We start from the raw sequence: 27,328 nt of genomic DNA on the forward strand, positions 1-27,328 counted from the left end.
TGATCTGGTGTCCGGTGTTGTTCTTTCGTCGATGAATTCCTCGGCGAATTTTTCCGTTGTAGACCTTGTGTTGGAAGAATCGCAAGAATATGTCGAAGGGGTTTTGCTCTGACCACATCTGATCTTGGTACGCGGGATGGCCGACATGGGGCCATAACCCAACCAAATGGAAGCATTGACATGTGAAACTAACGTGATAACTACGATGCTAATCCAGTCGTCAAAGGTTTCCGGTGCCGACGTCCATTGTTTCCACGATTTGGTTCTGTTTGTTGCACACAGGAAAATGGACCTATTCTGATTCCATCCGGTCGCGCAAACGATCTTTGCTCAAGTGACAAATCTCATCAATGAGCCACCAAGGTCGTAGAGGTGTACCAAAAATCTCCTGAATGACCAATACAAGGAGAAAGACGGCGGTGCTGGATAATTGAGACAATTGTTTGTTGCCCTGCCGGAGGGCTGAAACATGCCTCCAAATTGTCCAGGCGGTAGATCGACAGTGGAGAGGGGGTTTGGTCCGATATTCTCGGCGCACAGCTTCTTGCCTCAGTCCCAGGCCTCACCCCACTCATCATCATTGATGTCGGGTTCTTTAGGCTTTGGCGTGTCTTTTCGGATTTCTTTCTTGGCTGCTACGGGTGCAGTAGTCCTCGTGCTCGTAATGACAGGTCTCTTCCCACTAACCCCACCCGTTCCAACACCCGCCGACACACTTCTCCCCGGGCCGGCAGGACGGATGTTCAAAGCTGACGCTGTGGTGGTCGTCTTGCTCAAGCCCTTTGGTAGTGGTTTCTGCGATTTTGATTTTGACTGCGCAGCTAGCCAGCCAGCAAAGTCTGGCTCGCCGCCGTCATCGAAGGCAGCAGCAGCAGCAGCAGCAGCAGCAGGTTCAGGTGTAGTTGTGTTTGTGCGTTGTGTGGAAGATGCGTCAAAGAAGTTATCTCCATCATCATCCATTGTACCCCAAGCGTCCATCGTATCCTCTTCCTCCCAAGCATCATCAGGCTCAATAGCTTGTGTGGAGGGTTTCACTGGTTGCGAGGCATGCGGTCTTAATGAGGCAGTTGTCGATTTTTCGGGCGAAACATTGATGAGCGGTGTGGGGTGTCCAGAGGCAGGCATTGACTGTGTTTCTGCCAGAGGTGCCCCGTTTGCTGTCGCTGTCGGAGCCATCTCACCTCGGGCTCCGGCCATTTTGTTTGTGAACGAGGAAATTGCCCAGCCAGCCCAACTAGTATCGCTTTGATTTCCCATCCTCGCGGGGGTGGTGGCATTAGCTGCTCCGGGGCCAGGCTCTGGTGAAAGTGCTGTTTCGGGTAGTGTTGATGCATATTTGCGGACCCTAGCCAAGTAAGATTCGACTGCTTTGGTGGCTTGATCACGGACGATCTTTTCTTTGTCGACCAAGCTGACACAAATGACAGGCAAGATTTTTGTCGCACAATCATCATCGCTAAAAACATCAATGGTTGCGTTGAGCGCCATCAACGCTGCACTTCGGGCATGTACAAAAGGATCTCTCAGAGAACGGCCGAATGCTGCAATCAGCACTTTTGACCGCGAGCCGACGCCTAGGTTTCTTGCAATTTTCCCAAGGCATATCGTAGTATTGGTACGAATTCCAGGCTGCTCGTCATTTGCCGTTTTGGCAAGGAATCGAAGAAGCTCCCCATTGATGACTCTGTCCGACAACTTGGAGATCACGGAGAGGACGGCTTTGACCGTTTGTTCCCTGACCACCGGGGCTGTGTCTGTGAAGCCAGTCGTCATGGCAGCCCATATTTTGCCATTCACATCCTTTTGAGGTATTCGATCGATCATCAGTGGTAGATTATCCAACAGGCAAACTCTCATAGCCCGGTCGGGACTATTGAAGAGACGGATAATGAGTGGTCCAAGGCGCGACTCGAATTCATCGTCTGACATTTTCAACCCGATTTTCATGATGGCTCCAAAGACACTGGGTCCTCCACCACCAAATTCAACGGACTTCAGCAGCTCGGGCAAGATTTTCATCTTGAAGAAGTCTTCGGGGAAGTCGTCTGTGAGGCCGTCGAGTTCTCTGAAATTGAGTGAGCAATACGTCTTTTCGGGATCAGAGAATGCCCTTACTTCAGAAACTCATTTCGTTCCTCCTCGTTCTTCAGCCCTAGACTTTCCGCTCCTTCGGTGATATGGATAAGGGGAGTCTCAAAAAATCCTCCAACTTTCTTTCCCTGCTCGACGAATTGACCAGCATTCAGCCTCAGTTTTGGATTTGCGTTGACTAGACGCCGATAGCTCTGGACCATGTTGGCCGGTATGCTCTTTGTCTGTCCCAGGCTGTCGGTGCTCATGAGGACCCCATTGAATGCTTCATGCACGAGAGTGCCGAGTCCGTAGGCGTCTGGCGCTCCCAAGGGATTCTTCTTGATGGCGGACCAGCCGCCGTTGACCACTTCGGGCGGAGAATAGCGGTTCGACTCTGGCAACAAACTCCCATACCTATAAATAATCGCGTCGTCGTCGTTCATAGAACTCAGCACTTCAAACCCTCCCAGCTTCCATTCACCACTCTCGCTTATGAAAACCGAGGATACGCGCACTGCGCCATGCACCGAAGAGGCGTCGTTGTTGATAAACTTGAGGGTGGAAGAAACGCTGTATAGCCCCCATTTTATGGTCTCCTCGCTCAAGCTCTTGCGTTTGATATGCCAACTCAAAGGGGTAATCTTCTCCGTGATGATGTAGATGTTCGTGTCATTTTCGATCACATCGATCACTCGTATCACGCCGGGGTGCCGTATTGTTCGCAGTTTCCGGGCAGCGTTTTTGGCTAAGGGCAAGAGGGCCTTGTTGGCGTTAATGTCGAAGTTGAAGAGACAGCACGGCGAGTTGTCGTCCTGGACCAAGATGAATCAGAACAGTACCACCCACACTCACTGAACCTCCAGCCTACCTTCTTGGTCGCGTTGTGCAGGATCCAAATGGAGTCTCCGAAGTCAATACGATCTCCGATGGTGACCGGGAAGGAGCTGGATTTGGCGATTGCAGAAGCAACTGCGGATTTGAGAAAGTCCATCGACTTTCGCGTGGCCGGAGCGAGGAGCGAAGAGCGAGGAGCCGTCAAGACCAAAGCTCAAAGCTCTTTGCACGAAGGTGAGTTTGGTGAGAGCGCCAGGCAACGATGAGGCGACAGTGGCTCTCACATCTGGAAACTTGTCCCCAGCAGCAGAGGCACCGGGCCATTTCACGCCGCAAAGCGATGGAGACGAAACACGCCGCAGGAGAAATTTCCCCGCGCCCGCTCCATCATCCCACTTAATATTGGAGGACAGCAAAGGCCGTCTTGAGGTCTACCAGTTCACATCTATACGGTCTCGTCCTGGTGTCGCTCTTAGGTTCTGTTCCAATGGCCGACCACCCATCTACGCGCAGGACTTTCTCTTCTACCAACATGCCAAAGGGCATGGAATACCGCCCGCACGAGGGCAAGTTTGGTATCGTGACTGGCGGCTCAAGAGGTCCGAGACACTCTTCACAAGCTAGATGTCGACCCAGCAGCTCTTCTGACAGATGACAGGGATCGGAGCAGCCATAGCTCGAAACCTGGCAGCCAAGGGATGCTCCCTCCTCCTCGTCTACACCTCCGACTCCTCCACCGAGCCCACGCAGGCCCTCTGCAAAGAACTCTCTGAGGCCCATGATATCCTCTGCTTCCTGGTGCAAGCCGACCTTGCAGAACCAACCCGCAGTGTCCCTCATATCCTGGCCACAGCAAAAAACCACTTCTCGCATCCTCGGACCGGCACGTTCCAAGTCGACATCATCATAAACAACGCGGGAATCGCCGGGAACAAACTGCTGAATGACCCAGACATGGGGCCAATTGAAGAAACACAGTTCCAGAAACAATACAATGTCAACGTCCTCGCGCCATTGTTGCTCGTTCAAGCATGCCAACCCTACCTCCCAAAAGACCGGTCCGGTCGCATTGTCAATTTGTCGAGCGTGTCTGCGTCAATCGGTTGTGAGTCACAGTCCATATACGCTGGGACAAAGGCAGCGTTGGAAGCCATGACTCGGGTCTGGGCCAGAGAGCTGGCAGACAATTGTACGGTCAATGCTATCAATCCAGGGCCAGTGTGGGGAGACATGTACAGCCATGCAGGAGAAAAGTTCTGGAAAACAAACCAGAAATACGTGGACAGTGCACCGCTGATGGATTACAAAGGCGGCGACGACGCAATCAGGGCTCGCGCGGGCGGTGATCCCGAGGAATATGATCGCATCGTGTTGAAGGGCATGGGGGGGAAGAGGCCAGCTTTCACCGACGAGATTGCGGGCGTTGTGGGTATGCTCTGCTCTGAAGAGAGTGGATGGACGACAGGGAGCGTGATATGTGCCAATGGGGGCATGAAAATGTCAATAGCATAGGGCGCAACTGGGGAGCTCTAGAGTTAGAATTGGGGTTTCTGCAGAGTCGAGGCTGGCTGAATCTCTAGGAGTCAGTACAGTACCTCGTACAAGGCTGAAAATGACACCGGAAATCGACGTCATTTGAAACTGCCCGCAGTTTCCATCTTCACTGCTGGATTGACCACATTGACTTCACTGTCCACCATCTTTCTTCTGCCACAGACCACTTTACCACTCTATAGCATTTCCCTTGCCCTCGTCTCCGATTCAAGCTTGCCAAGATGGTCGACATCGTCCCCGTCTCCTCGTATCCATCTCACATCTCCCTTCTCCCGTCCATCCAACAGTGCAACCTGACCAACCTCCCGGAAAATTACTTTCTAAAATACTACCTCTACCACGCTCTGAGCTGGCCACAACTCTCCTTTGTCGCCGTCGTCCGCGGTCCTGGCTCAAAACCGCCTCGCTACCCAAAAGTCGTGGGCTATGTGCTCGCGAAGATGGAAGAAGATCCTCCGGACGGAGTCCAGCACGGGCACATCACCAGTTTGTCCGTCATGCGGACACATCGACGGCTGGGCATTGCCGAGAAACTGATGAGGATGAGCCAGAGGGCGATGGCAGAGGTGTTTAATGCGAACTATGTCAGCTTGCACGTGCGAATGTCGAACACCGCGGCCTTGCATTTGTACCGCGACACGCTCGGCTTCGAGGTCGAAAAGGTGGAGAGCAAGTACTACGCCGACGGAGAGGATGCGTTTGCCATGAAGATGGATCTCAAGAACCTGCAGATCAAGAGTCTGCCGGAGGAGGATGAGGACGAGGGAGACGGCGTGGGGTCGCTGGGCAAGAAAGGCGAAGACGGTGAGACGGTCAATGGTGAAAATGGGAAGAAGGAGAAGATGGTCAAAGTCAAGGTTGGACGCGGGCTGGGAGTGGGAGATTTGGTGGAAAGGAACGAAGGCTCGACGAACGCACAGTATTGATCGAAGCTTCAACCCGAGTCCAGGGTTAATGTTCACACCCTATCATGTTCAGAGATCAAATTCGACGTGCAGCATCGTCTCTGGCTGGCAAAATCGCGGGCTTCATGAACAGTCCGCCTCCTGCTACGACCATCTATTAAGACAGCCATATATGCAAGGAACAGGCAGCTTGCGCATTGCCGAACCCAAAAAGTCAGTCAAGATTCCCAGAGAAAATGCCAAACAATCCTGAAAATGGTCTCGTCAATCTTCATTCAAGCCAGTCAGTTGCACATGAGGATACGGACTTCCTCCAAGCTATGTACAGAAACCCCGATTGCAGGGACGCGGAAGCGATACCACCTTGACCACATCAGATCATTCGCGGTAACATACAGGCTGAACGAATTGTGGACACATCGATCTCAGTCCTTCATCGACGCCCCAGGCGGCTCGACCGCCTGGGTGCCTTTTACAGCAGCCTGATAACTAGGCAAGTTCTTTCCAGCGTTGTGGCTCTCCAAATGCTGCTCGTAATCCCTTCTTGCAAGCGTAGCAGATCCCTCACATTCGCTTCCAGTCTCACTCTCACCATCCACATCACGGGCCGATGCAGATTCCTTCCCGTCGTCACTATTTGCGACTCTTCTGGGACCCTTCTCCATCTCCTTCCGCTCTGCAACTACCCTCTCCTGCTCGTTCATGGCCTGAAGACTCCGCATTGTCTGCGTCATTCCACTGATCAACAGTCCAACCGGGCATACGGCGGATCGATGATGGCCGCGTCGTCCGCCGTGGCAGTCTGTGCAGCCATAGCTGCAGCTACGCTGGCGAGATTCACCGTTCCCATATGCACCTTCACTGCAGTCATCATTATTGTTCTTGCGGGCGTAGCCGTCGGCGGCAGAATCATATTCCGGGCCGGCCACCATCGGTCGAGGTAGGGTTTGCGTGGTGGTTGATACGACAGTGGTATAGTTGAAGGAGCGCTTGCTGCGACACGTACGCATACGTCTCCAAACCAAACTCTTCCTCGTGTTGCAGAAGTCTCAAAGTCTCTCTTGCTGTTTCTCTTCTGGGATGAGCTGAATTGGAGTTGCCGTTTGCTCTTTCCGAAAATGGAGGTGTTAGGTTGTCCCTTTGTTTATAGGATGTGTTGAAATTTTCGCAGTATTTGCTTTCCTAACTTGACGTAGTCAGAGGGAAGAGAAGGCGAGTGATATATACTTCACGCCCTCAGGCAGGGTCAAGTATTTTAAGCCGCGCGTAGGGCTTGTGACCGAGTTAAACCAATGACATGCTGCAGGGGGAAATATTTGATCCGCGTGAATGCGGTTTAAAACCAGAGCCCGCCATGATCTGTATCGTGGAGACTGCATGTCGATCCCTGCTTGCGCTGAGATCGCGGAGGACCCATCTGCAAGTGGCGCTCGTCCCAGAAGCGAGCGGCATTCGTCTCTCGGCCTTGAGATCATACCTATGATGCCCACCACCAAATGTAGCAAGCGTTGTCCTCGGCAGTCACGAATATTTTCAAATACTGGTAATTTTCCAAAGAGACAAGCTGTCCGTCAAACTGAGAAAGAGGGCGAGTGGTTTGCGGCAGCTTCGATTTTCGTAGAGGAACCACACGGCCGAAAGACTAGGCGGCTTTCTGCTGATTCGGCCGTTAGCTGTTGAGTCCGTGTACCCTGTACCCAGTAGGGCGGTGAGCATGGAGGGCCCTACCAGCAGCGTACTGTGTGTCAACTTCCCCTGGCGGACATTCGCTCTCGGACAGAGACATCTCCCACCCACCTTCGCTTCGACAAGTCCACCTTCTCCCTCGCGCACCGACATCGTCCTCTTGTCAGGGTGCAGTTGACGGTGAAACCGTCGGCGTTGGCAACCAATTGGGCTCTTAGAAGGCTTATTTCGGAGCGCACCCAGGGTGAGAAAGCAAATGAGGCGGGACGATGACTCAGACTCTGCTGGGGCCCATGACGAGGTTGTCGTAGAGTGCGAGTGCGCGGATGATTGAAAGGGCCAGAAGGCGAAGTCATGATCATGTGCAAGGAACAACAATAATCCGAACTCACCGAACGAGAAGTTGCGCGAGGTCGAAGGCACTCGCCCAGTGCGTCAATACGGTCACCACCGTCTGACCAGACGCCACAGGGAGCAAATCGGATTTGCAAGTCCAGTCGACATCCTGCACTTCCCCGTGGGTGTCTATCGGAACCGGCTCGTGCATATTCTGGGGCGATGGGACCCCAGACTGACCGCAGAAGTACGCATCCAAGAGGCAGATGTACAGATGTTGTCCGAAGGTTCGGACAGATGAAAGCCGACGAAGCGAGCGGTGACCAAAGCCGAGTCTCCTAGGGATGTCTTGAGGCGTTCCCTCAGCTGAGATTCACGGAGGGATAAAATCATGGTTGTGTCTCTGCAAACACACCACGCTCATGAAGTCAGATCCTTGCTGACGCCGAAAGGAAAGCCAGGCTTGCTATAGTCCTCGTCGTCGATATGCTGGAAATTGGCCTTGAGCATCCTCGATTAGCGGCGCTGGTCGCTCTAATCGTAGGTCTTCCCATGATGGACTGCAGACGAAAAGATCTAACCTCAAAGTAGACGGGGTACATTCTCTATTCAACGTTTTTCGACCCCCTTCGCAACATCCCCGGCCCGTTTCTTGCGCGGCGTCTTCCAGGATGGCTTGCCTACCAAGCATTCACCTGCAACACCGAGACGGCCATTCTCGAAGTCCACGCAAAATATGGTGATGTCGTCCGCGTGGGGCCCAACACTGTCCTTGCCGGAAGTGCTGAAGCTGTCCCAAAAGTCCTCGGGTACGGTGAACACTACCTCGATAAAGGCTCAGATTACAATGCATTGGTTTTCCATACGCCTTCGATCTTCAGTGAAGTGGACAAGTCGATTCATTCCCGAAAGCGTCGGATTGCCGCTCATGCCTACAGTATGCAGAGCTTGATGAGGATGGAAGACCTCGTCCTCGAGAATGTTGCCATATTCCTCCACCAAATGGATCAGTTTGCCCGAAGTGGAGAGACGATGGACGCAGCAGAGTGGTTCAAGTTCTATGCTTTCGATGTGATTGGAGACCTGGCTTTTGGAAAGAGCTTTGGCCTGCTCAAACGAGGAGTGACAGGTGAATTTGTCACACATATCTCCAGTGGGGTCGAGTACACGTTCGTTGTATGGCGTGACATGTCCCTCGGCATCTCATCTGACATTGCTGACTGTTTGTGCAGCTGTTTCTTTTGCCATCTCTTCTACGGCCACTGAGCCGATTTCTGGTCAAATGGCTTCCAATCCCCCTGTTCCGCGAGCTGAACCACGGTTTCGCCTACGTGAAAAAGGTCTGCGACCCTCCGTGCCGATATCCTGCGGCGATGAAGATTGCTAATTGGTTGATCGAAGGAAACGGCCCAACTCGTACAGGAACGCTGGGAAAAGAGAGATGATGCTTCGCCGCAACGGGGTGATATTCTCGGTGCTCTCATTGAAGCCACCAACCCTGTCACGAAAGAGCGACTGGGATTCGGAGATCTGGCCACCAATGCATCGACCAATATGTAGGGGATGATCCGAACTGGGAAATGAACTCCTACTGACGTATACATAGTGTCGCTGGCTCAGATACCATTACTATCTCCCTCACAGGGATCCTCTATCGCCTGCTCCGGAACCCAGATAAGGCTGCCAAATTGGTAGCGGAGGTCCGTCGACCCTCACTGGGCGATTCAACCTCGTTTAAGGATGTTCAGAAATTGCCATACCTAGACGGTTGCATAAAAGAAGGTATGCGCCTTACGACACCCTTCGCTGGCCCTCTCCCACGGATCTCTCCCAGAAAGGGTTTCGAAGTCGCCAAGCATTATATTCCTCCAGGTACCATTGTCAACGTTATGCAATGCCAAATACATATGGATGAGCGAATCTTTCCCGAACCCCATACGTTCCAGCCTGAACGGTGGTTTGAAGACTCTGGTGGAAGGGACCTAGACAAGTATTTTCTGGGCGTGAGTAGCCACCATCAAACCGGAATTACTCTTGGAGCCGTCTTTGAATTGCTCTGGGCTGATTTTCTTGCTCAACCAGTTTAGCACCGGTCCTCGATCGTGCATTGGCAAAAACATTGCGATTCTCGAAATGAAGCTGTTGTTGTATTCTCTGTTCAGGCGCTACGATTTGTCCTTGTCTCCAACGACCTCGAATCTTCGATGCCTGCGTCTCCTGGTCACGAAACCATTGAGTCCGGTGTTGGTTAACATAAGGCCCGCTGCGCCTGTCGAGTGAGCATTCTCGTCCTTGGATCAGAAAGATCTCGCGATTCTCGCCGCTTGGTGTCTTCCTTGATCACTATCACCCTATTTTTGACGAGGGACTTAAGACGGATCTCGACTTCCACGGGATTGATCATTCGCGATACAACCTTGTTAAACCATCAATTGCAACTGCATGAAGGTGTGATTCTCGGCCAGTCAAGAAATCGAAAGGAGCCTCAAAGTTGTTTTCGTTTTGGGGGTCAGTCGAGTGCAGTCCGAGAATTACTAGCCGAGGCGCACACTAGTTTGTCTGGTTCTGGGGATCCCCTTTTATTGCAGCCTTGTCGAGCCTTGTCGACGAAAGGCACAGATGGGACTATGAAGGGCACAAGTAGGACTTCCACACCACATGCACAAAGCTATTCTTGACACTCGCTCACCCTTCAGCATCATTTCTATCATGAACCTGTCTTTGTCTCGCCTCAGCATGCTGTCCGCTTTCCGTGAGTCTGTCAAAGCACTAAACCCAATGGAAACCATATTCCATTCAACCAACAGACCGAGGCCAACCTGAGGATGCAATCTCCCTCCCTCCGTTGCTCCGTATCATCGGTCTACCACGGAATCCAGGCATATCACGCCAGCGACAGGCTACATTGTATGCCCCTTTCTTGCTCTTTCTCCAATTCTAGCCTCAGAGCCTCGGGAATTCGACCAACTTCTCCACTTTTACCCCACAACCTCGAGCCCCGTCAGCATTGTCACCACCTGCAGCAGACACGTCGAATAGAAACGACATGCCTATCACGAACCTGAGAAAACAAACTCTGCTCTAGCACACCACCTGGGAATCGTTGTGCGAGTCGGTGGGAACTCAGTTGGAGTCTTTCACTCAGGCCAGGACATGATTCACCGAACCTCGGCCTGGAACGGATAACACGGGTATCTAACTCGATCAAAAGCGAGATACATCGATCGCAAGGCATTTCTCACAGAGCCGATCGTGCTGAAGGATATACATACTGCCCCCTTTCGGTTCCTTCTCGTCCTTCATCTTTTGTTTAGCATCTAGAATCGAACTCTCCCATTTTTGGGGAAGAGAAAGCAGCCATGCCTGCCCTACAGCGGGATATGGGTGACGCCCACGTCACAGCCACCGACAATGGGCATGTCAACGGACACGCTACCAACGGGACGCTGAGCTCTTCCGAGACCACCAATGGGGTCCACAAAGTCGATGACGATCTGGACGTAGTCATTGTCGGGGCCGGGTTTGCGGGCTGCTATCTGCTCTACAAGTTGCGAAAGGCCGGGTTTAAGACCAAGATGGTCGAGGCTGGCTCCGATTTGGGGGGTGTATGGTATTGGAACTCGTATCCGGGGGCACGGGTGGACAGCCAAGTGCGTTGAGACAGAAACCACCAGATTTGACCATCCAGACTGACCACAGTTCTGAAACAGTACCCGATATACGCCTACTCGTTGCCAGAGGTGTATGAAGATTGGACTTGGACGTCGCACTACCCAGACCACGTCGAGCTGAGGCAATACTTCGCCCACGTCGACAAGAAGCTGCATATCAAGAAGGACACGGTCTTCAACGCCAAAGTCGTGTCGGCCGATTTCGACGAGGCGACCAACAAGTGGACTTTGACGTGCGACACAGGCCAGAAGTTCCGCGCGACGCACTTCATCGCCTCGCTCGGGTTCGCCGCGAAGCGGTATTTCCCGGACTGGGAGGGGCTGGATTCGTTCGAGGGCGTGATCCACCACAGCTCGTTCTGGCCGCACGAAGGCGTCGACGTGCGTGGCAAGCGGTGCGCCGTCATCGGCACGGGAGCAACAGGTGTACAGATCACGCAGGAATGGGCCCGCGAGATCGGCGACGATGGGGACCTCAAGATGTTTCAGCGCACGCCCAACCTGGCCTGCCCCATGCGGCAGGTCTACCTCACCCCCGAGCAGCAGGAGAAGGACAAGAAGAACTACCCCGAGCTATTCAACGAGCGGTGGAACAACTATAACGGTTTTCTGTACCAGTACCGCGCCGAGATGATGTTCGACTACACGCCCGAGGAGAGAAAAGAGTTTTTCGAAATGCTGTGGAATATGGTGAGTCACTTTACTCCTTGGTGGTTTTCCCCCTTCTGCCTTCCTCTACGTAATTATTATACTACATGGCGAGCCTATTTCCGGGGCGTAGAGACAATAACTAACTCCGTCTTTCATTTTCGTTGAAATAACAGGGCGGATTCCGCTTCCTGATGAACAACTACTACGACATGACGCGCGAACTCAAAGCGAACCGGGAAGCGTACAACTTCTGGCGCGACAAGGTACGCGAGCGCGTCAAGGACCCCGTCAAGGCAGAGCTCCTGGCACCCTGGGACCCGCCGCACCCGTTCGGGGCCAAGCGGCTATCTCTAGAGCAGGACTTTTACGACCACTTCAACCGGCCCAACGTGCACGTGGTCGACATGAAGAGTAATCCGATCGTGCGCTTCGAACCCGGCGGTATCAGGCAACAGGACGGCACATTCCACGAGCTTGACATCATCGCGCTGGCGACAGGGTTCGATTCCATCACGGGTGGGCTCAAGGATATCGCGATCCGCGGCGTGGGCGGCTCATTGTTAAGCGACAAGTGGAAGACCGGGACATGGGCGTACCTGGGTCTCACGACTTCGGGCTTCCCGAATTTCTGGTTCACGTACGGCCCGCACGCGCCCACGGCGTTCAGCAATGGCCCCTCGTGCGTCGAGATCCAGGGCGACTGGCTGGTCGAGCTGTTCAGCCTGATGCGCGAGACGGGCCAGAGCAGGGCCGACGCCCGGCCCGACGCCGAGGATGAATGGCGCGCCCTGGTCAAGGAACTCTCCCTCAAGGGCGTCCGCGGACACACCGACTCGTGGTACAACGGCGCCAATATCCCCGGCAAGCCCAAGGAGCCGCTCAACTACGCGGGCGGCATTCCGCAGTACATCAAGACCCTGGCGGAGGTCAAAGGGCAGGGGTACAAGGGGTTTGAGATACAGTAATAGGTATTGGCGTGTAGACTGTTGAATTGAATTGAAATACACTGTTTGCTTCAAAAGAGGTCTGTGTTGTGTTATTGCTCGTAGAGACGCAGTGGAAGACATGACAGATATTCCACTATTGGCGTCGATCAACCTGTCATCCCTTGTTGCTGAGCATCATCCCCGTCTCTGCTACTCCAGGGGGCCTGCAGCTTTGCGCAGCCTTGCGACGATGAAAGCAATTCCCCCCCCCCCCCCCCCTTGGGTGACGACGGTGTGGGAGAATCATATCTGCCTCTCCCTTCCCGTCTGGGGCGGTACCCCTTCTCATTCCGGAAATGATATTGTGGTGCTTCAGCCTCCTGTGACTTCTCGGCCCATTCTGGAGATGGGTAGGTGCGTGATTCCGGAATTCAGACCCAAGATCTCGCTGGGAAGGGAAGGGCATGCGATTAAGTTGTCTCAGGCTGGTTCGTATCATCGATTGCTTCTCGTTTTCCCGCAGCCCGTTGACTTGTCGCTTGCTGAAGGACAAGGGACTCCTGCACTCTCTCCAGACTCGATTTCTTCGCTTTTGTCTGGTCTCATTTCTCTTTTCTGCTTCAGTTGTGTTTTCCTCTACCTCAATTCGGTTTGTTTTGATGAGTGCTAACAGCGCCATCCCACATTGTTGTGCCTCGAGGTCGTTTTCATGAGAGTAAAACGTAATTGAACTCGTCGTCTTGATGATGTCGTCCACTTCAAGGTTGCTACCCAACTGCTGATCAACACTGGCCACTGGGTCAACATCCGCTCCATGATTGACGAAGTCCTTCAAGAGCGGGGCTCCCATCGGTCGATTCTGGCCTTCGGCGATGTGAGTTTCAACCTAAGAACACAATCCCCACGCAACAGCGACGGAGATGGAATCACATAATGATAGGGGATACTGCAGCCTTACGGGACAGACCAAGCGCCAAATGACCATTTCTAAGGAAGAAATAGCCAGTGACCCAACACTCCCTGCTAGCCATCTTCCTGTCGAACTCCTCAAGCAGCTACAGACCTTCAGCTTTGCCGTCTAAGTGCTGACAAAATGCGACTCCGAGTATCCCATTCTCGAAGTATTGTCTACCATGCTCTGAATCCCCAATTAGGTCAGCAGAATGGCGTATGCCAAAGAGAAAATACGAAAACCCGAAGGTGCAACACGGCCACGCTGGACGATACTGAACTTGTAGACACGAGTTTCGTTGGAGACACCTTCCTCCTGATGTTCTGTGATCTCAAATTGCGAATTGTATGGCATGCTGAACTCCCGGGAATAAAAGCTGGAATATGCAACGACGGTGACATACCACGCCTCATGATTCTGACCCCTTTTGGTAGTCAACAGATGCATAGCACGTCGGCTCATATCGACAGTTATGTCATCTTTTCCTGGGGCTTCCTGTGCCCTCACTTGCCCCATCGTCCTCCATCTCATCCTCTTCCTCGATCAACGCCGGCGTCCGCCTCTCGTTTCTCCTTTTCGGCCTTCTCCTCCGCGCGCTCGAGATATTACTTGCGGAATCATCCGGCTCGATCTCCCCGAGACCATCCCACTCCCCCAGGCCGTCATCAGTTTCGGCATCCCATCGTCCGCCTACTCCATTTTCTCCGGTTGACATGACCACGCTGGCAGGAGTATCCATGCGGACCTCAATCCCACCCCCCATCGCGCCGCGTCTTCGTTGGGCTGCCGCAGCTAGGCCGGCGGAGCGCTCCCGCAAGGCGCGTCGGACAGTTTCCGCCTTATTGTGCAATCCCTCGAATGCATCTTCGAGCGCTTCCATCCCGGCATAGATGTCGCGTTCGATCTCGGCGAGGGTGGCCAGCTCGGTCTCCTCGTCAAACGCAATGGGCGCGCCACATTGAGCACTAGGAACACCATTTGCGTAGGGATGAGGATGAGAGTAGCTGGCCTGGCGAGACCCATAACCCGTGCCATTAGTTTGAGGGCCGTAACCAGGTGTCGCGCCTCGTGTGGGTGGCCGGTAGGGGTTTGGAGCTCTTGATGGGATATGCTCGGGTAAGGGGACGTCTTCTGCGCCGCTTCTGAGGAATCCGTCAAAACGGCCTGAAATAAGAATGTCCCACTCGTCATTGGAGATTGCAGATAAGGTAGCCAGTGCGTTGTGTAATGAAGGATTATTGAGTAAGAACAAAGCGGCTTCGGAATCTCGCGGTGTGATCGCCAAACGGTACAATCTCTGAATTGCTTGCGAAGCCACGGCGATGTGGGGAGGTCGCACTCTAGGAGTGGGCGTCGGTGTTGGCGTCGGCTGTGGTGGATGGGACTCGCCATTCTGCTTCCCGAGTTCTGGCGTCGGTATTCGTCTTGGAGGTTCTATGGGCCGATCGACAATACCCAGCAAACCCTTGAAAATAGGTCTCTGCTCAGCGGGGAGATGGGTCAGGATAGCAAAAGCTAATGTCTCATCGTCGACCTCCCCAGGTGGCGAACTGGGGTCGTCACTCTGTCGGCTTAGCCACTTGTCCACACTTTGTTTCGTCTTCCGTGACTGTCGGATATAGTGTTCTCTGTATTCTTCGGGCACATCGATGTCGAGTTTCTGCATCGGCACACGGAACTCCAACGAAATCCCCAGTCCCACCGGCGACTGTGTGAAAGCGAAAGGCGGCCAACCAGGCAGATCTTTTCTTCCAGAGACTAGTTCTAGGACTTCACCCCAGCTGACGCCTCTCACATCCTCGGCGTGGTCGTACTCGCACATTGGACATTGACATGCCTCTGAAGAGATGTCACGTGCGAACACGGCTTCAAGTCGATCAAGTAATCGACGTGCCACGGAGCGGTACCCAGTGGCAACGGCTAATGAGCCGTTCTTCGACATCACCTTTTCATAGTCATCAAGCAGCGCGACATAAGGTTCAAATAAATTTGCCACCAGAATCGATGGCTGGTTCGACGACTGAGCCTGTTGTATCGCCATGGGCTTACCCGCCAGTAATAGATTCTTCGTTATTGACTGGTTGAGTCCACCGTGCTGCAGGAGGTAGTCGACCTTGGGAATAGAGACTGGAACGGGCGCCGGAGGCGGTGGTGGAGGTCCGGGAGTTTGTGAAACGCCCCCCGGTGTTCCTGTCAATACTGAGGAACTGTCCTCGACAAAGATTTCTAGCGGAGTGACTCCCCTTGACTGCGGAAGGATCACAGCCGGTTCGTCTGCATACGCGGCCGGGGGAGGGATTTTTGACCCTGGTCGCTGAATCGTAGGTTGTTCTGGGGCTATGGAAGTAGCTTCGGAACTAATGTTCGTGCCTGATTCGGTTGCGCTGTTGGTGGTTGCGGGAGAATCAGTTCGGGAGGGTTGACTGATTGATCTTTGAGGAAGGGTAAATGCCGAGACCGGAGCTGCAGTCTTCAGTGGTGTAGATGGTGTATCGCGAGGTTTCCGGGTTGGAGAACTGTCTGTCCCCAGCTCGGAAGTACTGCGCAGACGGCCGCTAGATCCTCTTGTCTTTGGCATTGTGCGTGCCTTGCGAGCGCTCTTCCCATCTCCGTCCGTCTGAGACCCTTTCTCTTCCTCTTGGATGGTGTCAACTGACACAGGCCTTCCTGCATTGGCCTTCCATTTCGCCGTTCCCGAGTTCTTGTCTGTGAGAGGCGGACTGGGCGGCGCATCGTTCCCGGCAGCACTATGTCTCGAGGGTAGTTTGTCTTTGGAAGCGTTGAGGTCGGTCGCAGGAGGCGTAAAGATGTTCGGAACTGGGCGACTTCCTAAGCCAATAGCTTCGCGGCTGTGTTCTCTGGAGAATGAAGGATATGGCAGACTTGACTTGGATTCTGATTTAACGGGGACATCTTCAACTATTCCTGGCATGGAGGACCGTCTCTTTTCATTGACCGGTGAGATGGATGTTCTTGAGGATGTCTTTTCCCGAACTGAGGCTTTGCGATGTGATCGGTGCCTGTCTTTTTCCTTGTCTCTGTCTCTGTCTCTGTCTCTGTCTCTGTCACGGTCTCGTTCTCGATCTCGATCTCGATCTCTTCTATCCTTTTCTGATCGCGACGACTCCTTTTTCTCGCGCCGCCGCTCGGCGCTATTATCTCGAATCTTGGACGGCATGATGCTGGATGGAAGGTCGCATGATGCGGCCGCAGTTGGATGTTGTTCAAGGCGCTTAGACCGCGGGTACCATTTGTGCCCAAAGGCGAATTTGCTGTGGAGTGACTGGGCGCTTAAGCGGGCGGGGAGACGACCATGTCACCAGGACGGGAAGATGTATTGCCAGGATGGTGAAAGATGGCAGCAGCAGGACAGAGGCAGCGCGTGAAGGGGTACAGTTTTATGGAGTCGTGTGTCAAGCGGAGAGTAGAGTGTCGTGTCACTCTGTGGTTTGGTTGTTGGAGGATGCAAGAAACGAGGCCCCCATCTGCTATGATGTCGTTGGTGCTCGAGGCGCAGTCGGTGGAAGTGGCAGAATTGGTGGTGGCAGGTGGCAGGAAATAGCAAGGCTGCCTGATTGGACACTCGCCACCGCATAGTAAAGACTACTACGGGCCAAAATAGACGGAGAGCAGTTTAGAGTCCGGAGAGAGCGTTTAAGTGTTTTGTTGATTTCATCATGTCTCTACCAGTTGAACGTGATACAAGCGAGCCATGTGTCTCCCGCTTGACTGTCGAAAGTGCGCAAACCCGTGTCCCCGCGATTGCTCTAACCTCGCCTTACACCGGAACCTCATCAATCATGACCATCTTTCTCATTTCCTCTATCATCGGGCTGTTTACATGTTCAAGACCAGAACCGCGCCGCCAAGCAAGGCCGCTGCACCCATTGCTCCAGTCTTGGCCGGCATTGCAGCTCCTGAACTACTACTCGAAGTCGCCGTCGCACCTGTGGCTGACTGGCTGCCCATAGTGCTCGTCGGCATCGGCACACCAGACGTGAAGGGAATATTGCTGGCAGAGCTGGCACCGCTGAATGCAGGCGAACCGGACTTCTGGGACGGGCTGGGTGCCGCAGTGGTGTTGCTGGGGTTCAGCACGTTGTCGATAACGTGAACCACGCCGTTAGCGACGAGCACGTCTGGCACAACCACTCGTGCGCTGTTGACGAAGACCTCGCCGTCCTCGATTGTGATGGTCAGGTCATTGCCCTGAACTGACTGCACCGTGCCGTTCTGCAACAGGGTGCTGTAGCCGACAACACCTTGAACGAGATGATACTGCAGGATCGAAGCCAAATCTTGCGTCGTTAGCTTGGGAAGCGCAGAACCGATCGCCTCAAATGCTTCGTTGTTGGGTACGAACAAGGTCACATCAGACAGGGAGTCGACGGTTGTGACCAGATCTGCACTGATAAGAGCACCGGCAGCAGCAGACAGGTTAAATTGAATTGCCGTCTCTGAAATATTTTGCGGGACAGTCAAGACATCGTCAATAATGTGGACCACGCCACCAGTGAAGTTGACGGGGCCGCTGCTAACACTGGCATTGCTGAGCAGCCCGGAGACCAAGGAAACATGGTTCTCGCTGGTGACTGCTTCCACCATTTGACCCCCGGTTACATTGGTAAATTGAGGCGGTTGCAGTAGAGTTGGAACGAACTGCTTGTCGCTAAAATCGGCGTAGGTACCATTCAAAACATGGTAAGTGAACAGTGCTTGAATCATTGTGGTGTCGTTCTGAACCAGGGCAGCTCCTGCCGGGGAGTTTAACAGCTTCATGAAGGCCTTATTGTTAGGTGCAAGCAGCGTGATGTTCTGCAGTGACGCTAACGTGGCCGTGAGTTCGGGAAACAGTCCAAGGTAGGACGTGAGATTGGACAACTCAGGTGTACTCATGAGTAATGTGGTCAAGTCTTGCGCGACAGCTACACCAGCCAGGGTGCTGACAGTCAAGGACCTAAACAACATGGTTGGAGATCTCAGTAATAGTAAGTGCGGGCCTAAAGGGACAGAAGATGGAAGACTTGACGAGAAGGAACTGATGGACGAAGGAAGTAGAGGGCACGGGATTCAAAAGAGAAAGTCTCATGAAGAAGTATTTGAGGATCGCGTTGGTGTGGTCTTCCCTAGACAAACGACAGACAAGTCATTGAAGCCGGGTGCTGCTTATTCCGGTTTCTCGGTCGTGGCACGTAGTCATTGCCGTGGGATGGTGTAACTCGAGACATGGCACAAGAGTCAATGTTGAGCAAGTTGCTGCCTTGGAGGAATAACCTCAAGTGGTGACCAGTCGAGCAATGCTTGCAGAATGATGTTCCCCCTAATAGCATTGTCCACTCATCGTTCCAGGGTTGAGTCAACGACTAGCAGGTCCATCTGGAGAGACACAGAAGAGGCATGTTTACTGGAAGCCACCCAATCGGTGTCGAATTGGGTTCGTGTGATTGATAGTCTGAAAGCTGGCGGGCGCTTCGAGAGAAGCATGGCTGAACATTTGGGCAGAGTTTGTCAGTTTCATATGGACAAAAGCAGAATCGACGATGACCAAGTAGGCACTGCAGTCGCGCCATGAACCAGTTCTTGGACCAAAAAACGAGGCCGGTGAAGAGGGATGAGGTTGGCAAGGGTTGGCAAACAAGGCACAACCCCGGAATGAAGATTGGAAGGGAAGCTTGAGATCTGAAACACACAAACAGGGGCTGCGACAGCCGAAAGGAGGGGTGCCTCCTTTTGTCAAGGGAGCCTCTCTGGATGTAGGACTGCCCCAAGATTCGCGGCGCTGGATCTGGATCTGTGTCTATCAATTCAAAGAGCCACACATGCAAAACGCGAGGGGAAAACCAGACGTCAGTTGGGCCATCCAAAGCACCCGCAGTCTCTGGCTATTGAAAGAGCTGAAATCGGCAATGATGTCGTCGGTCGTCTTTGGGCGCCGTTTCCAACTTTTCAAGGCATTTTTTTGGCGTTGCGGATGGGTTTCACTTTAGCCCGGGCATTGCTCCTAGTCTGTGTCACACACAGAATCCGGGATCCGAGTGTTCTGCGCCTCACAGCCACAGCAGACTGGAATGTGAAGAGACAAGAACTCCCTGACTTGAGCACATCGTCACACTCTCGTTTGGCCAGGCCATGAGCCCAGACCTCCTCCTCCTAGTTCGAATGCTTTCGCAGCTTTCAATACTCCAATATCATCCCACCTCTTGCCAATCACCTGCATACCCACGGGGAGCATCCCATTCCCGTTCCGCGCACTTGCCCAACCACAGGGGACGTTCAATGCTGGATGGCCAGTGGCGTTGAAAGGACAGGTGTTGTTGGTTGACCCAACTGCCAATTTGATCTTGTCCATAACATTACTGCCGCCCTCTGCCTCAGGTCGTAAATCAGGATGCGGAGGAGCAACTGTTGGTGTAGTAGGAGTGATAAGGACATCGAATTCTTCCAAAGCCTTGTCGTAAGCCGCTCTTAATTGCAACACATGGCGATGAGCTTTAGCTTGAACTTCTGGACCAAACTTTTCTTTCAAAAAAGTCTCACAGAAAATGATGTTTATTACCGCGGGGTTGGCCACAGTCAACAGATCATACATTTCTTGATCTGGAGGCCATCTCAGGGATAGGTGTGGAATGTTATGACTGAGCACATCGGGAACTCGACCGCCAATGGCCAATCCGGCAAGATGTGTCCTTGTCGACGCGGTCCAGATTGCAGGGCCGAGCAGATGCATCGGGAGCGAGATTTCAGACACCGTTGCACCGCTGGCTCCAAAGTGTTTCAACGCAGCCGAACGGACAGCTTCTGCAACTTCGGTCTGGGTACCCGGCGAAGTAAGTGCCTCTGTTATGATACCAACTTTAAGGCCTCTGCCCGGGTTTTCTGCAGCAGCGAGTTGTGTTGCATAGTCAACAACATGTTGGCGAAGCGGCGATTCGGGCGTCATGCGAGAATCCAGCCCGTCATAGCCGGAAACCACTGTGAGTAGAGCGGCTATATCTTCCAATTTCCTTGCCATAGGTCCGGTGTAGTCGATCATCGGATGGAGTCCAGCAATTCCTGTGTACGGGACTAGTCCATGCGTGGGTTTAAGACCATAGACGCCGCAATAGGATGACGGAAGGCGAATGCTCCCGGCTTGATCTCCACCCATCGCTAGGTCGACATCTTCTCCGGCCTCCTCCAGACCAGGAACTCCAGCAGCTCGGGCGTTCCCCAGCGCGAGAAGGCATGCCCCTCCACTGGTGCTCCCACCAGCATTATAACCGTGGAGCCAAGGATTGTGGACTGGTCCGTTGGCTGAAGTGTAGGACATTGGAGTTAGAGAATAGTTCTCGCATGTCGATGTGCCCACAATGGTAGCTCCAGCCTCCAGTAATCTCCTTGTTATTGACGCATCGATCGCAGCAATCGGATATTTTCTGTCCTTGGAAACAAATTGAGGAAAAGTTCCACAAGTATGCGGCAGACCAAAAACAGACATATTATCCTTCATGATGATTTTGCGGCCGCTGAGAACGTCTGACAGTGGTCTTTCTGCCACAAGATGTGCTTGGTGACTCCACGCATTGTGACTATTCTTTTTGGGTTTCCAATACTCTCGTCCGCCGATCGTAGGGACAGGCTCGAGTCGAGGATCAACGTAGTCTGGCAGCCTATTGACGCTTGCAGCCGTCATGTCAGCTGATTGAAGAACAAGCAGATATGCTTCTTCGTCCGCTTTGGACGGAATCCTGATGTTGTTGCGAGCCGCGACATCATGAAGGACATCAAGGGTGACGCTGGACCTTGAACAACGTTAGAGAAATCTTGCAAGCGTGGGGAGGAATGGGCCTACTGCTGTCCATCTGCTAGTGCCACGATAGACATCGTCTATGAGTTTGGCCCTTCCCGCACCTTTCCTTGAGGTTGAACAGAAGTTGCTTGTCCGACAGTAGTAGGGATTAGGAAACATAATGAATATCCAATCGACTAACGCTGATGTCCGAATTCGGGCGTGGATCTCCACTGACGTTGTTGGATCCAGAAGGGTAACGAGGAAGTGCCTTCATTTCCCCGCAAGGCTACGCATGCCTTGTCTGAGAGAGGATGCTATCTCTTTTGTAACGCTGTTGCACTTGCGGTGTATTCCATGGAAGCGGTATCTGCAGTGTCCCGTTTGGGTCTTCCATTACCCCAGTGCGCATCAGCTTTGAGCATCAACAGGCACATCTTCCAACCAGTTCCATTGCACCAATACTCTACCGAGGTCAACGTCGGAGAGTTCAGCGAAAGTATTGATAGTGACATCGATGTCCGTTGGCTGACAGCCAGTGCATCTGTCCACGACTGTCAGATCTACACTCTTGTTGTCCTTCCGCGCCCTAATCTTCTTGCCACACAGTGGATTTGCATTCGGGTTGCTGCCAACACTGACTGCATCAAATACAATGTGTGAGATGGCCACAATCTTGTCGCTATTAACGGACACAATCCCGCACGCACCCAGACCCGGCTCGTAGTAAGTCAGATCGCCAGTGTAGGGGCCACCATTCCCCGAGGGAAGGGGCAGGTTCTGCTTGTGTTTGCGCGTCGAAAGGCCTGCTGCAAGGCCAATGATGAGGGCAATGATTGCCAGCACGAGAACTAAGATAATGATGCGGGCTCTGCGCGAGAGCTTCCTCCATCGGTTCAGGAGGCTCTGGTTTGTATTGGGGCTTCGAGGTGGCAGTTGCGTGGGCACAGGTTTCCGCCGAATCGTAGCTGTTGCTGTTTTTTCCACCTCTCCTACTTGTCCTTCTTCTGCTTCACCCATCTTGGTGTTGGTGGCGGGCTCGGTTTGTGCGGAAAGGGATATGGTACGGTCTGCGAGACTTGGTTGAAGCGGTAGAATCGTTCCGCAGACAGTCTACCGAGTCGAGAAAAGTTCTCTAGTTGTTTAGTCAGAGCTGTTCACTTCCTGTTCCAAGGGTCACATCGGTCAAAACACCAGGACAAAGCAGGAAATCTCTGCATCGCAGTCAGGACGAAATTGCGCGCTCAAGGATGTGGAGCTGTCTCGCTTCGCTCACGCCCTTGCGATCATGATTGGCTCCCTCTTGCTGCCTCCAATGTTCCCCTGGCGGGTGGCGGCCAACGATGGTTGGGGATTGACAGTGTCAACAATGTTCACAACTTCAAGTTCGACTTCGCGGCCATGAGGCAGATTGATCTGAATGGGACAAATGCAGGTAGGCTGGCCATCCGGGGCTTGGAGGATGGAGGACTCTGGAATCTGTTTAAGGACCATCACTTGGGGTGAAGCGCCCACAACCATGTACTGGGAGCGGCATGGCTTCACCCCCGATTGCAGTGAATAGAGAATGAAATGTATTGTCGACACGCCGTCCCCTCGAACTGCGTGCGAACCCAGCCAGATAGCGGCATGGAAGACATGGAGAGGAGCCACAGAATAGAGGGCTTCCAAGACATGCAACTCCTGCAACAGATTGGGTTTCTCTTGTTCCCAGACACCTCTCTGTTGCTCTGTTGCTTTCTGTCAGACCGTCGCGTCGCGTCGCCCAACGATGACCTCAGCAACGCTAGGCTCGTCCAATGCGACATTGCTGTCGCCACCTCCTTCTCCCTACTCAGAGCCTGAGCTGCCAGTCATTCCTACCAATGACCTGGGAATGATCGCTGACGATGACTCCTCGCGGGAAAAGGTTCAAGCTGGGCCAGCAGCAAAGGCGCTCAAGAAGCGCAGAGCTGCTGGGACGCGTCGCAAGGTTACCTATGTCTCCAGGCATTTCGTGATGGAGGAGCCCAAAGATGCACAGCAGGTTGATGCTTTGAGAGAGAATAACGACATGTTTAACAACACATTAGGTGCAGACCATGAGAGTGCTCCAGTCATTGCCACACCACCAGAAACGCCAGCCAGAAGCCGGGTCTGCTATGGCCTCAACCTCGATGAGCTCTCTTCAGATTCGAGTCTCACAGATGTCCCAGATGACATTGGGCCCGACCCATTCTTGCCATACCTTCAACTCCCTTCGCCTGTTTCTAAAGCCGAAGAAATCAAGGTCACAGCCAAGAAGCACCGGGGTTCAAAAACGTCGCCATACTTCCCACAAGTGCACAAACATCGACCTACCTTCCTGGCGACATTGCCATTCCCTCCTCTTTCCCACGACAAGTTCGGCCTGATGCAAGAGAGACTAGCTCATGATCCATTCCGTCTCCTTATTGCGACCATTTTCTTGAATAAAACGCCCGGAGAGCGCGCAATGCCTGTCTTCTATCAACTCATGTCACGCTACCCCACGCCGATAGATCTAGCCAATGCCGAAGTCAGCGACATTACTTCGATTATCTATGGTCTAGGGTTTCAGAATCAACGAGCCAGAAAATGCGTCGCAATGGCAAAGGTCTGGCTCGAGAGGCCGCCTGCCCGCGGAAAGCGCTATAAAAAGCACAATTATCCGTCAAAAGGCGATGGACGAGAGGTCAAGCAAGACGAAGTTGTCGACGACGAAGATGAACGCGTGGCATGGGAGATTTCTCACCTGCCAGGCCTCGGGCCTTACTCTCATGATAGTTGGCGGATGTTTTGCCGTGATCAGCTGAGGGGAGTCGCCAAGAGTTGGAATGGCGAAGGGGCAGAGGATCCTAAAACTTTTGAGCCCGAGTGGAAGAGGGTGATTCCCTTGGATAAGGAACTTCGAGCATACCTTACTTGGATGTGGCTAAAAGAAGGCTGGGTTTGGAACAAGGAGACCGGGAAGCGAACGAAGGCAAGTCACGAGCTTTTGTCAATGGCAAGAGGAGGGGGGATCGTTGTGGAAGATAGGGACTCTGCCCATCTCATTGTCAAAAGTGTCCAAGAGGAGAACGTCGATACTCTGAAGGAGAAGAAGAAAGTCGAACGGACCGCTGGAGAATACTTGCCTGAGAATTCGACGCATGGGAATTGAGACCGAAGATAATGGACTCATCAGGTATCTGACCAGTGCAGTTTCGTCCGCCTCGAGTCCATCCATTTGTTGGCTGTCAATCTCGATGGAACAAGAAACTTGACAAACAAACGATGCGCAAAAGACCCAAACCGCCAAAAGGCTGTGCTCAACTGAGTCCTTCCACCCCTTGCCTCATGCTTGCCTTTCCGAGGGCCCAAGTCAGAAAATCTTGGCCGCAATTCCACAACATCACGAGACCGAAAGTTCGAGGCCACAATCTAGGACTTCTGCGCGGCTTTTGGTAAAAAAGGGATGTCAAGATCCCCAAACACGAGCGACAAGGCAACCCCGCTCCGCCTCTTTTCCCGTCGTCGAGCCATCTCTTGCAAAATATCCTTGTTTTGACATCTTCGTGGATGAACACCGGCCAAACTCGGATACGATGAATAATGCTCTCCCCGTGTTCCCAGCCCGTTGCTAAGCGACCTCCACGGAGAGTTTTGGAAGGCAACCGGTTGTGGCTTGCGGCCGCCGATTTCACAAGAATGGTTCACAAGGCTATGGCACGCACATTGCTGCCTGGCGAGGCAGAATGCAAGGTCCTGTCCACAACCACAACGCACCAAGCAGCCCACCACCAAGCAAAGAACAAAGTGGCAGTGGCAGTGGCAGTTCCAGTGGAAGACATTGTATGTATCACGCCTATTTAATGCGTGCCTCCTCGTACGTAGCCCAGCTATCACAGTCATCCCCAATCAACCACAAATCACATACAAAGCATCAGCCCCTTCCAATACCGCACAGGCCTAAGAACAGTTCCATTGCCTATACCTCACAAGCAACCTTATAGGTACCAGCACCACAGACCAACTAAAACCTTGGGATGTTCTCTCTGAACATGGGCCGAGAGAGGCATGCGCCGCCTCCGACAACTACAGCGAACGAGGGTGGCCGGCACAAAATTAGGCCAAATCACTTTCATGACTTGGACGACTTCATCGAATGCACTGATGGAAGCAATTCCAGCAGGGATTTGAGATTCGGTTGGGCCAGCGGCCACGAAGAGAGACTCACCCCCGGAACGATTGTCTACATCAGGGACAACCTAGCAAACAGTCGAATAAATGACACGGTGATGCTTGTACTGCGCAGGAGCACCGACACGCAATCTTCCTTGACATGTCTGTCCTTCTGTGCGCACCGCGGCCGTAAACTGTCCTCGCTCTACAAGACGCATCGGCTTGTTGTGCCCCCGGCGCAGCCGGCCCGCACAGTCACAACGTCGCCAAGACAACCGGGTCCTGTCATCGCAAATACCAGAGATGGAGGGCTGAATTTAAGACGTGTTGAGGTCGAGTTGTATACCAACGGCTTCCGGCCTAAACCTGAACTGACATTGAACTGCGAGGAGTTATGGAATGTGGAACGCGAAGTCGACGTTGCGGTCATCGGCGAAGTGACTGCACCATCGTTTAGAGAAGTGATCGCTCATGTAAAGAAGCTGTTCTGTGACTCATTAGACCAGGCTGTGGATGATGGGGACGACCCTTCAGCCGTCGAGGTGACACCGGCCTCGTCAGCCCCAGGGAGGAGCAGGACCAACGATACCGCCAGAGGAGGCAGGGAGCGGGACGAAGACCGGCGAAGGGAGCGACGCGGTGAGGGAAGAAGCGGACGCCACGATGAGGGAACAAGCGGGCGCCACGATGAGGGAACAAGCGGACGCCATGATGACAGGGAGGCCGTCGGAAGAGGTGAACCTAGTGACAAAACTAGGAGGCCAGATTCACGAGAGAAGGTGAGGAGATATCGACTCGAAAAACGAGCGTTTGGACGGTCGATACTGGTGCCAATCGACTGAGGTGGACCTTGGAAGTTCTGGGTCCTGTCCATGACAGACACCTTCCTTTACACGTGGGAATCCTTTATGCTGGCTTCTGCGACCCCCTTGGTGGCTCTTTCACTTCTGGGTGGACGATTTCTTTCAATCCAAGTGACAACAGCGTCGAATCACAAGTTGGACTGAGGTTGGCGGCGTATTCCTGTTTCGATTTCCTTGGGCGGATTGCTCTCCTTTCGCAAACCTTTTTCGGGTTTCAGATCACCTGCGTTTCTCGATAGGGTTGGATATCTCGGATTAGTCTCTTTAAGTATATTGAGCAACCTTGACAAAGACGAATAAAACATTCGAGTATCTCTTGTCAGCGTATCATATCCTCCAGAGGCCACACCTGCTTAAGACTTCCTTCAAGTACCAAGTAATCATGGACTTGCAAGAAGCGAGAACGGTAGGGTTTTTGGTTCCATGTCAGATGCTGGCAAAATCGGATTCCGTGACCTCCGGAAAGAGCGTGGTCAAGCGTGGTTCACGGTTAGATATTCATTATCTGGCTTCGCTCTGATTCCCGTACCGAGCGTAAACCTGACGGCCAACATGTTGTCCTTCCACCTCGATGGACGAGAAATCCAGGTTGCCATGTCTTACAGGCGGACGATCGAGGAATCGGGAAGGATCTGGTGCCTGGCGGGTTTCGAACCAAGGTGGATGAAAATCAAGAACTTCCTCGTCCGATTGTTGGAGAGTGATCGTCAACTGACCGATTCGTCGACGTACTGTAGCAGTGGTGCTATTAGCTGGTTGCTAGTGAATTGCATACGTATGCCTCTGGTGTGGCAGGGACCTACCCAGTAGTCCCCCAGGACCCAGAGGGCTGAGGTAGCGCTCCCCTCGTAGGGAGTGGTGGGAGGACCCAGTACCGGGTACCTCGTACCTTGCTCGTACCTAGTGAACCTATGGCATCATAACCGCAACGCGGCTGGTGGTGCGCAC

The 27,328-nt window shown here is 53.1% G+C and overlaps 11 protein-coding genes across 11 annotated transcripts; 6 read left to right on the top strand and 5 right to left on the bottom strand.

The window, feature by feature from the left end:
- Nucleotides 1-549: 549 nt before the first annotated feature.
- On the bottom strand, nucleotides 550-3,064 carry A1O5_00172 (SCY1 protein kinase; the record flags this gene model as incomplete). The annotated part of the gene is made up of 3 exons (XM_007740792.1): nucleotides 550-2,065; nucleotides 2,116-2,885; nucleotides 2,942-3,064. The coding sequence occupies 3 exons, from the start codon at nucleotides 3,062-3,064 to the stop codon at nucleotides 550-552; spliced, it is 2,409 nt and encodes an 802-aa protein (XP_007738982.1).
- Nucleotides 3,065-3,439: 375 nt separating this feature from the next.
- On the top strand, nucleotides 3,440-4,419 carry A1O5_00173 (3-oxoacyl-[acyl-carrier protein] reductase; the record flags this gene model as incomplete). Its single annotated transcript, XM_007740793.1, has 2 exons — nucleotides 3,440-3,506; nucleotides 3,566-4,419. 2 exons carry the CDS (start codon nucleotides 3,440-3,442, stop codon nucleotides 4,417-4,419), a joined length of 921 nt encoding a protein of 306 aa, XP_007738983.1.
- A 263-nt stretch (nucleotides 4,420-4,682) lies between these two features.
- On the top strand, nucleotides 4,683-5,387 carry A1O5_00174 (acetyltransferase; the record flags this gene model as incomplete). Its single annotated transcript, XM_007740794.1, has 1 exon — nucleotides 4,683-5,387. One exon carries the CDS (start codon nucleotides 4,683-4,685, stop codon nucleotides 5,385-5,387), a length of 705 nt encoding a protein of 234 aa, XP_007738984.1.
- Nucleotides 5,388-7,874: 2,487 nt separating this feature from the next.
- A1O5_00175 (uncharacterized protein) lies at nucleotides 7,875-9,668 on the top strand (the record flags this gene model as incomplete). Its single annotated transcript, XM_007740795.1, has 6 exons — nucleotides 7,875-7,928; nucleotides 7,980-8,564; nucleotides 8,621-8,728; nucleotides 8,790-8,944; nucleotides 8,995-9,391; nucleotides 9,471-9,668. The coding sequence occupies 6 exons, from the start codon at nucleotides 7,875-7,877 to the stop codon at nucleotides 9,666-9,668; spliced, it is 1,497 nt and encodes a 498-aa protein (XP_007738985.1).
- A 1,079-nt stretch (nucleotides 9,669-10,747) lies between these two features.
- On the top strand, nucleotides 10,748-12,675 carry A1O5_00176 (uncharacterized protein; the record flags this gene model as incomplete). Its single annotated transcript, XM_007740796.1, has 3 exons — nucleotides 10,748-11,038; nucleotides 11,099-11,749; nucleotides 11,884-12,675. The coding sequence occupies 3 exons, from the start codon at nucleotides 10,748-10,750 to the stop codon at nucleotides 12,673-12,675; spliced, it is 1,734 nt and encodes a 577-aa protein (XP_007738986.1).
- A 1,388-nt stretch (nucleotides 12,676-14,063) lies between these two features.
- Nucleotides 14,064-16,766, bottom strand: A1O5_00177 (uncharacterized protein; the record flags this gene model as incomplete). The annotated part of the gene is made up of 1 exon (XM_007740797.1): nucleotides 14,064-16,766. The coding sequence occupies one exon, from the start codon at nucleotides 16,764-16,766 to the stop codon at nucleotides 14,064-14,066; it is 2,703 nt and encodes a 900-aa protein (XP_007738987.1).
- A 659-nt stretch (nucleotides 16,767-17,425) lies between these two features.
- On the bottom strand, nucleotides 17,426-18,556 carry A1O5_00178 (uncharacterized protein; the record flags this gene model as incomplete). The annotated part of the gene is made up of 1 exon (XM_007740798.1): nucleotides 17,426-18,556. The coding sequence occupies one exon, from the start codon at nucleotides 18,554-18,556 to the stop codon at nucleotides 17,426-17,428; it is 1,131 nt and encodes a 376-aa protein (XP_007738988.1).
- Nucleotides 18,557-19,694: 1,138 nt separating this feature from the next.
- A1O5_00179 (uncharacterized protein) lies at nucleotides 19,695-21,451 on the bottom strand (the record flags this gene model as incomplete). Its single annotated transcript, XM_007740799.1, has 2 exons — nucleotides 19,695-21,369; nucleotides 21,420-21,451. 2 exons carry the CDS (start codon nucleotides 21,449-21,451, stop codon nucleotides 19,695-19,697), a joined length of 1,707 nt encoding a protein of 568 aa, XP_007738989.1.
- Nucleotides 21,452-21,767: 316 nt separating this feature from the next.
- A1O5_00180 (uncharacterized protein) lies at nucleotides 21,768-22,376 on the bottom strand (the record flags this gene model as incomplete). The annotated part of the gene is made up of 1 exon (XM_007740800.1): nucleotides 21,768-22,376. The coding sequence occupies one exon, from the start codon at nucleotides 22,374-22,376 to the stop codon at nucleotides 21,768-21,770; it is 609 nt and encodes a 202-aa protein (XP_007738990.1).
- Nucleotides 22,377-23,127: 751 nt separating this feature from the next.
- Nucleotides 23,128-24,516, top strand: A1O5_00181 (uncharacterized protein; the record flags this gene model as incomplete). Its single annotated transcript, XM_007740801.1, has 1 exon — nucleotides 23,128-24,516. The coding sequence occupies one exon, from the start codon at nucleotides 23,128-23,130 to the stop codon at nucleotides 24,514-24,516; it is 1,389 nt and encodes a 462-aa protein (XP_007738991.1).
- Nucleotides 24,517-25,396: 880 nt separating this feature from the next.
- A1O5_00182 (uncharacterized protein) lies at nucleotides 25,397-26,300 on the top strand (the record flags this gene model as incomplete). The annotated part of the gene is made up of 2 exons (XM_007740802.1): nucleotides 25,397-26,059; nucleotides 26,085-26,300. The coding sequence occupies 2 exons, from the start codon at nucleotides 25,397-25,399 to the stop codon at nucleotides 26,298-26,300; spliced, it is 879 nt and encodes a 292-aa protein (XP_007738992.1).
- Between the last annotated feature and the right edge of the window lie 1,028 nt (nucleotides 26,301-27,328).

Source organism: Cladophialophora psammophila, assembly GCF_000585535.1.
Source record: "Cladophialophora psammophila CBS 110553 chromosome Unknown aczJe-supercont1.1, whole genome shotgun sequence".
NCBI lineage: Eukaryota > Fungi > Ascomycota > Eurotiomycetes > Chaetothyriales > Herpotrichiellaceae > Cladophialophora > Cladophialophora psammophila.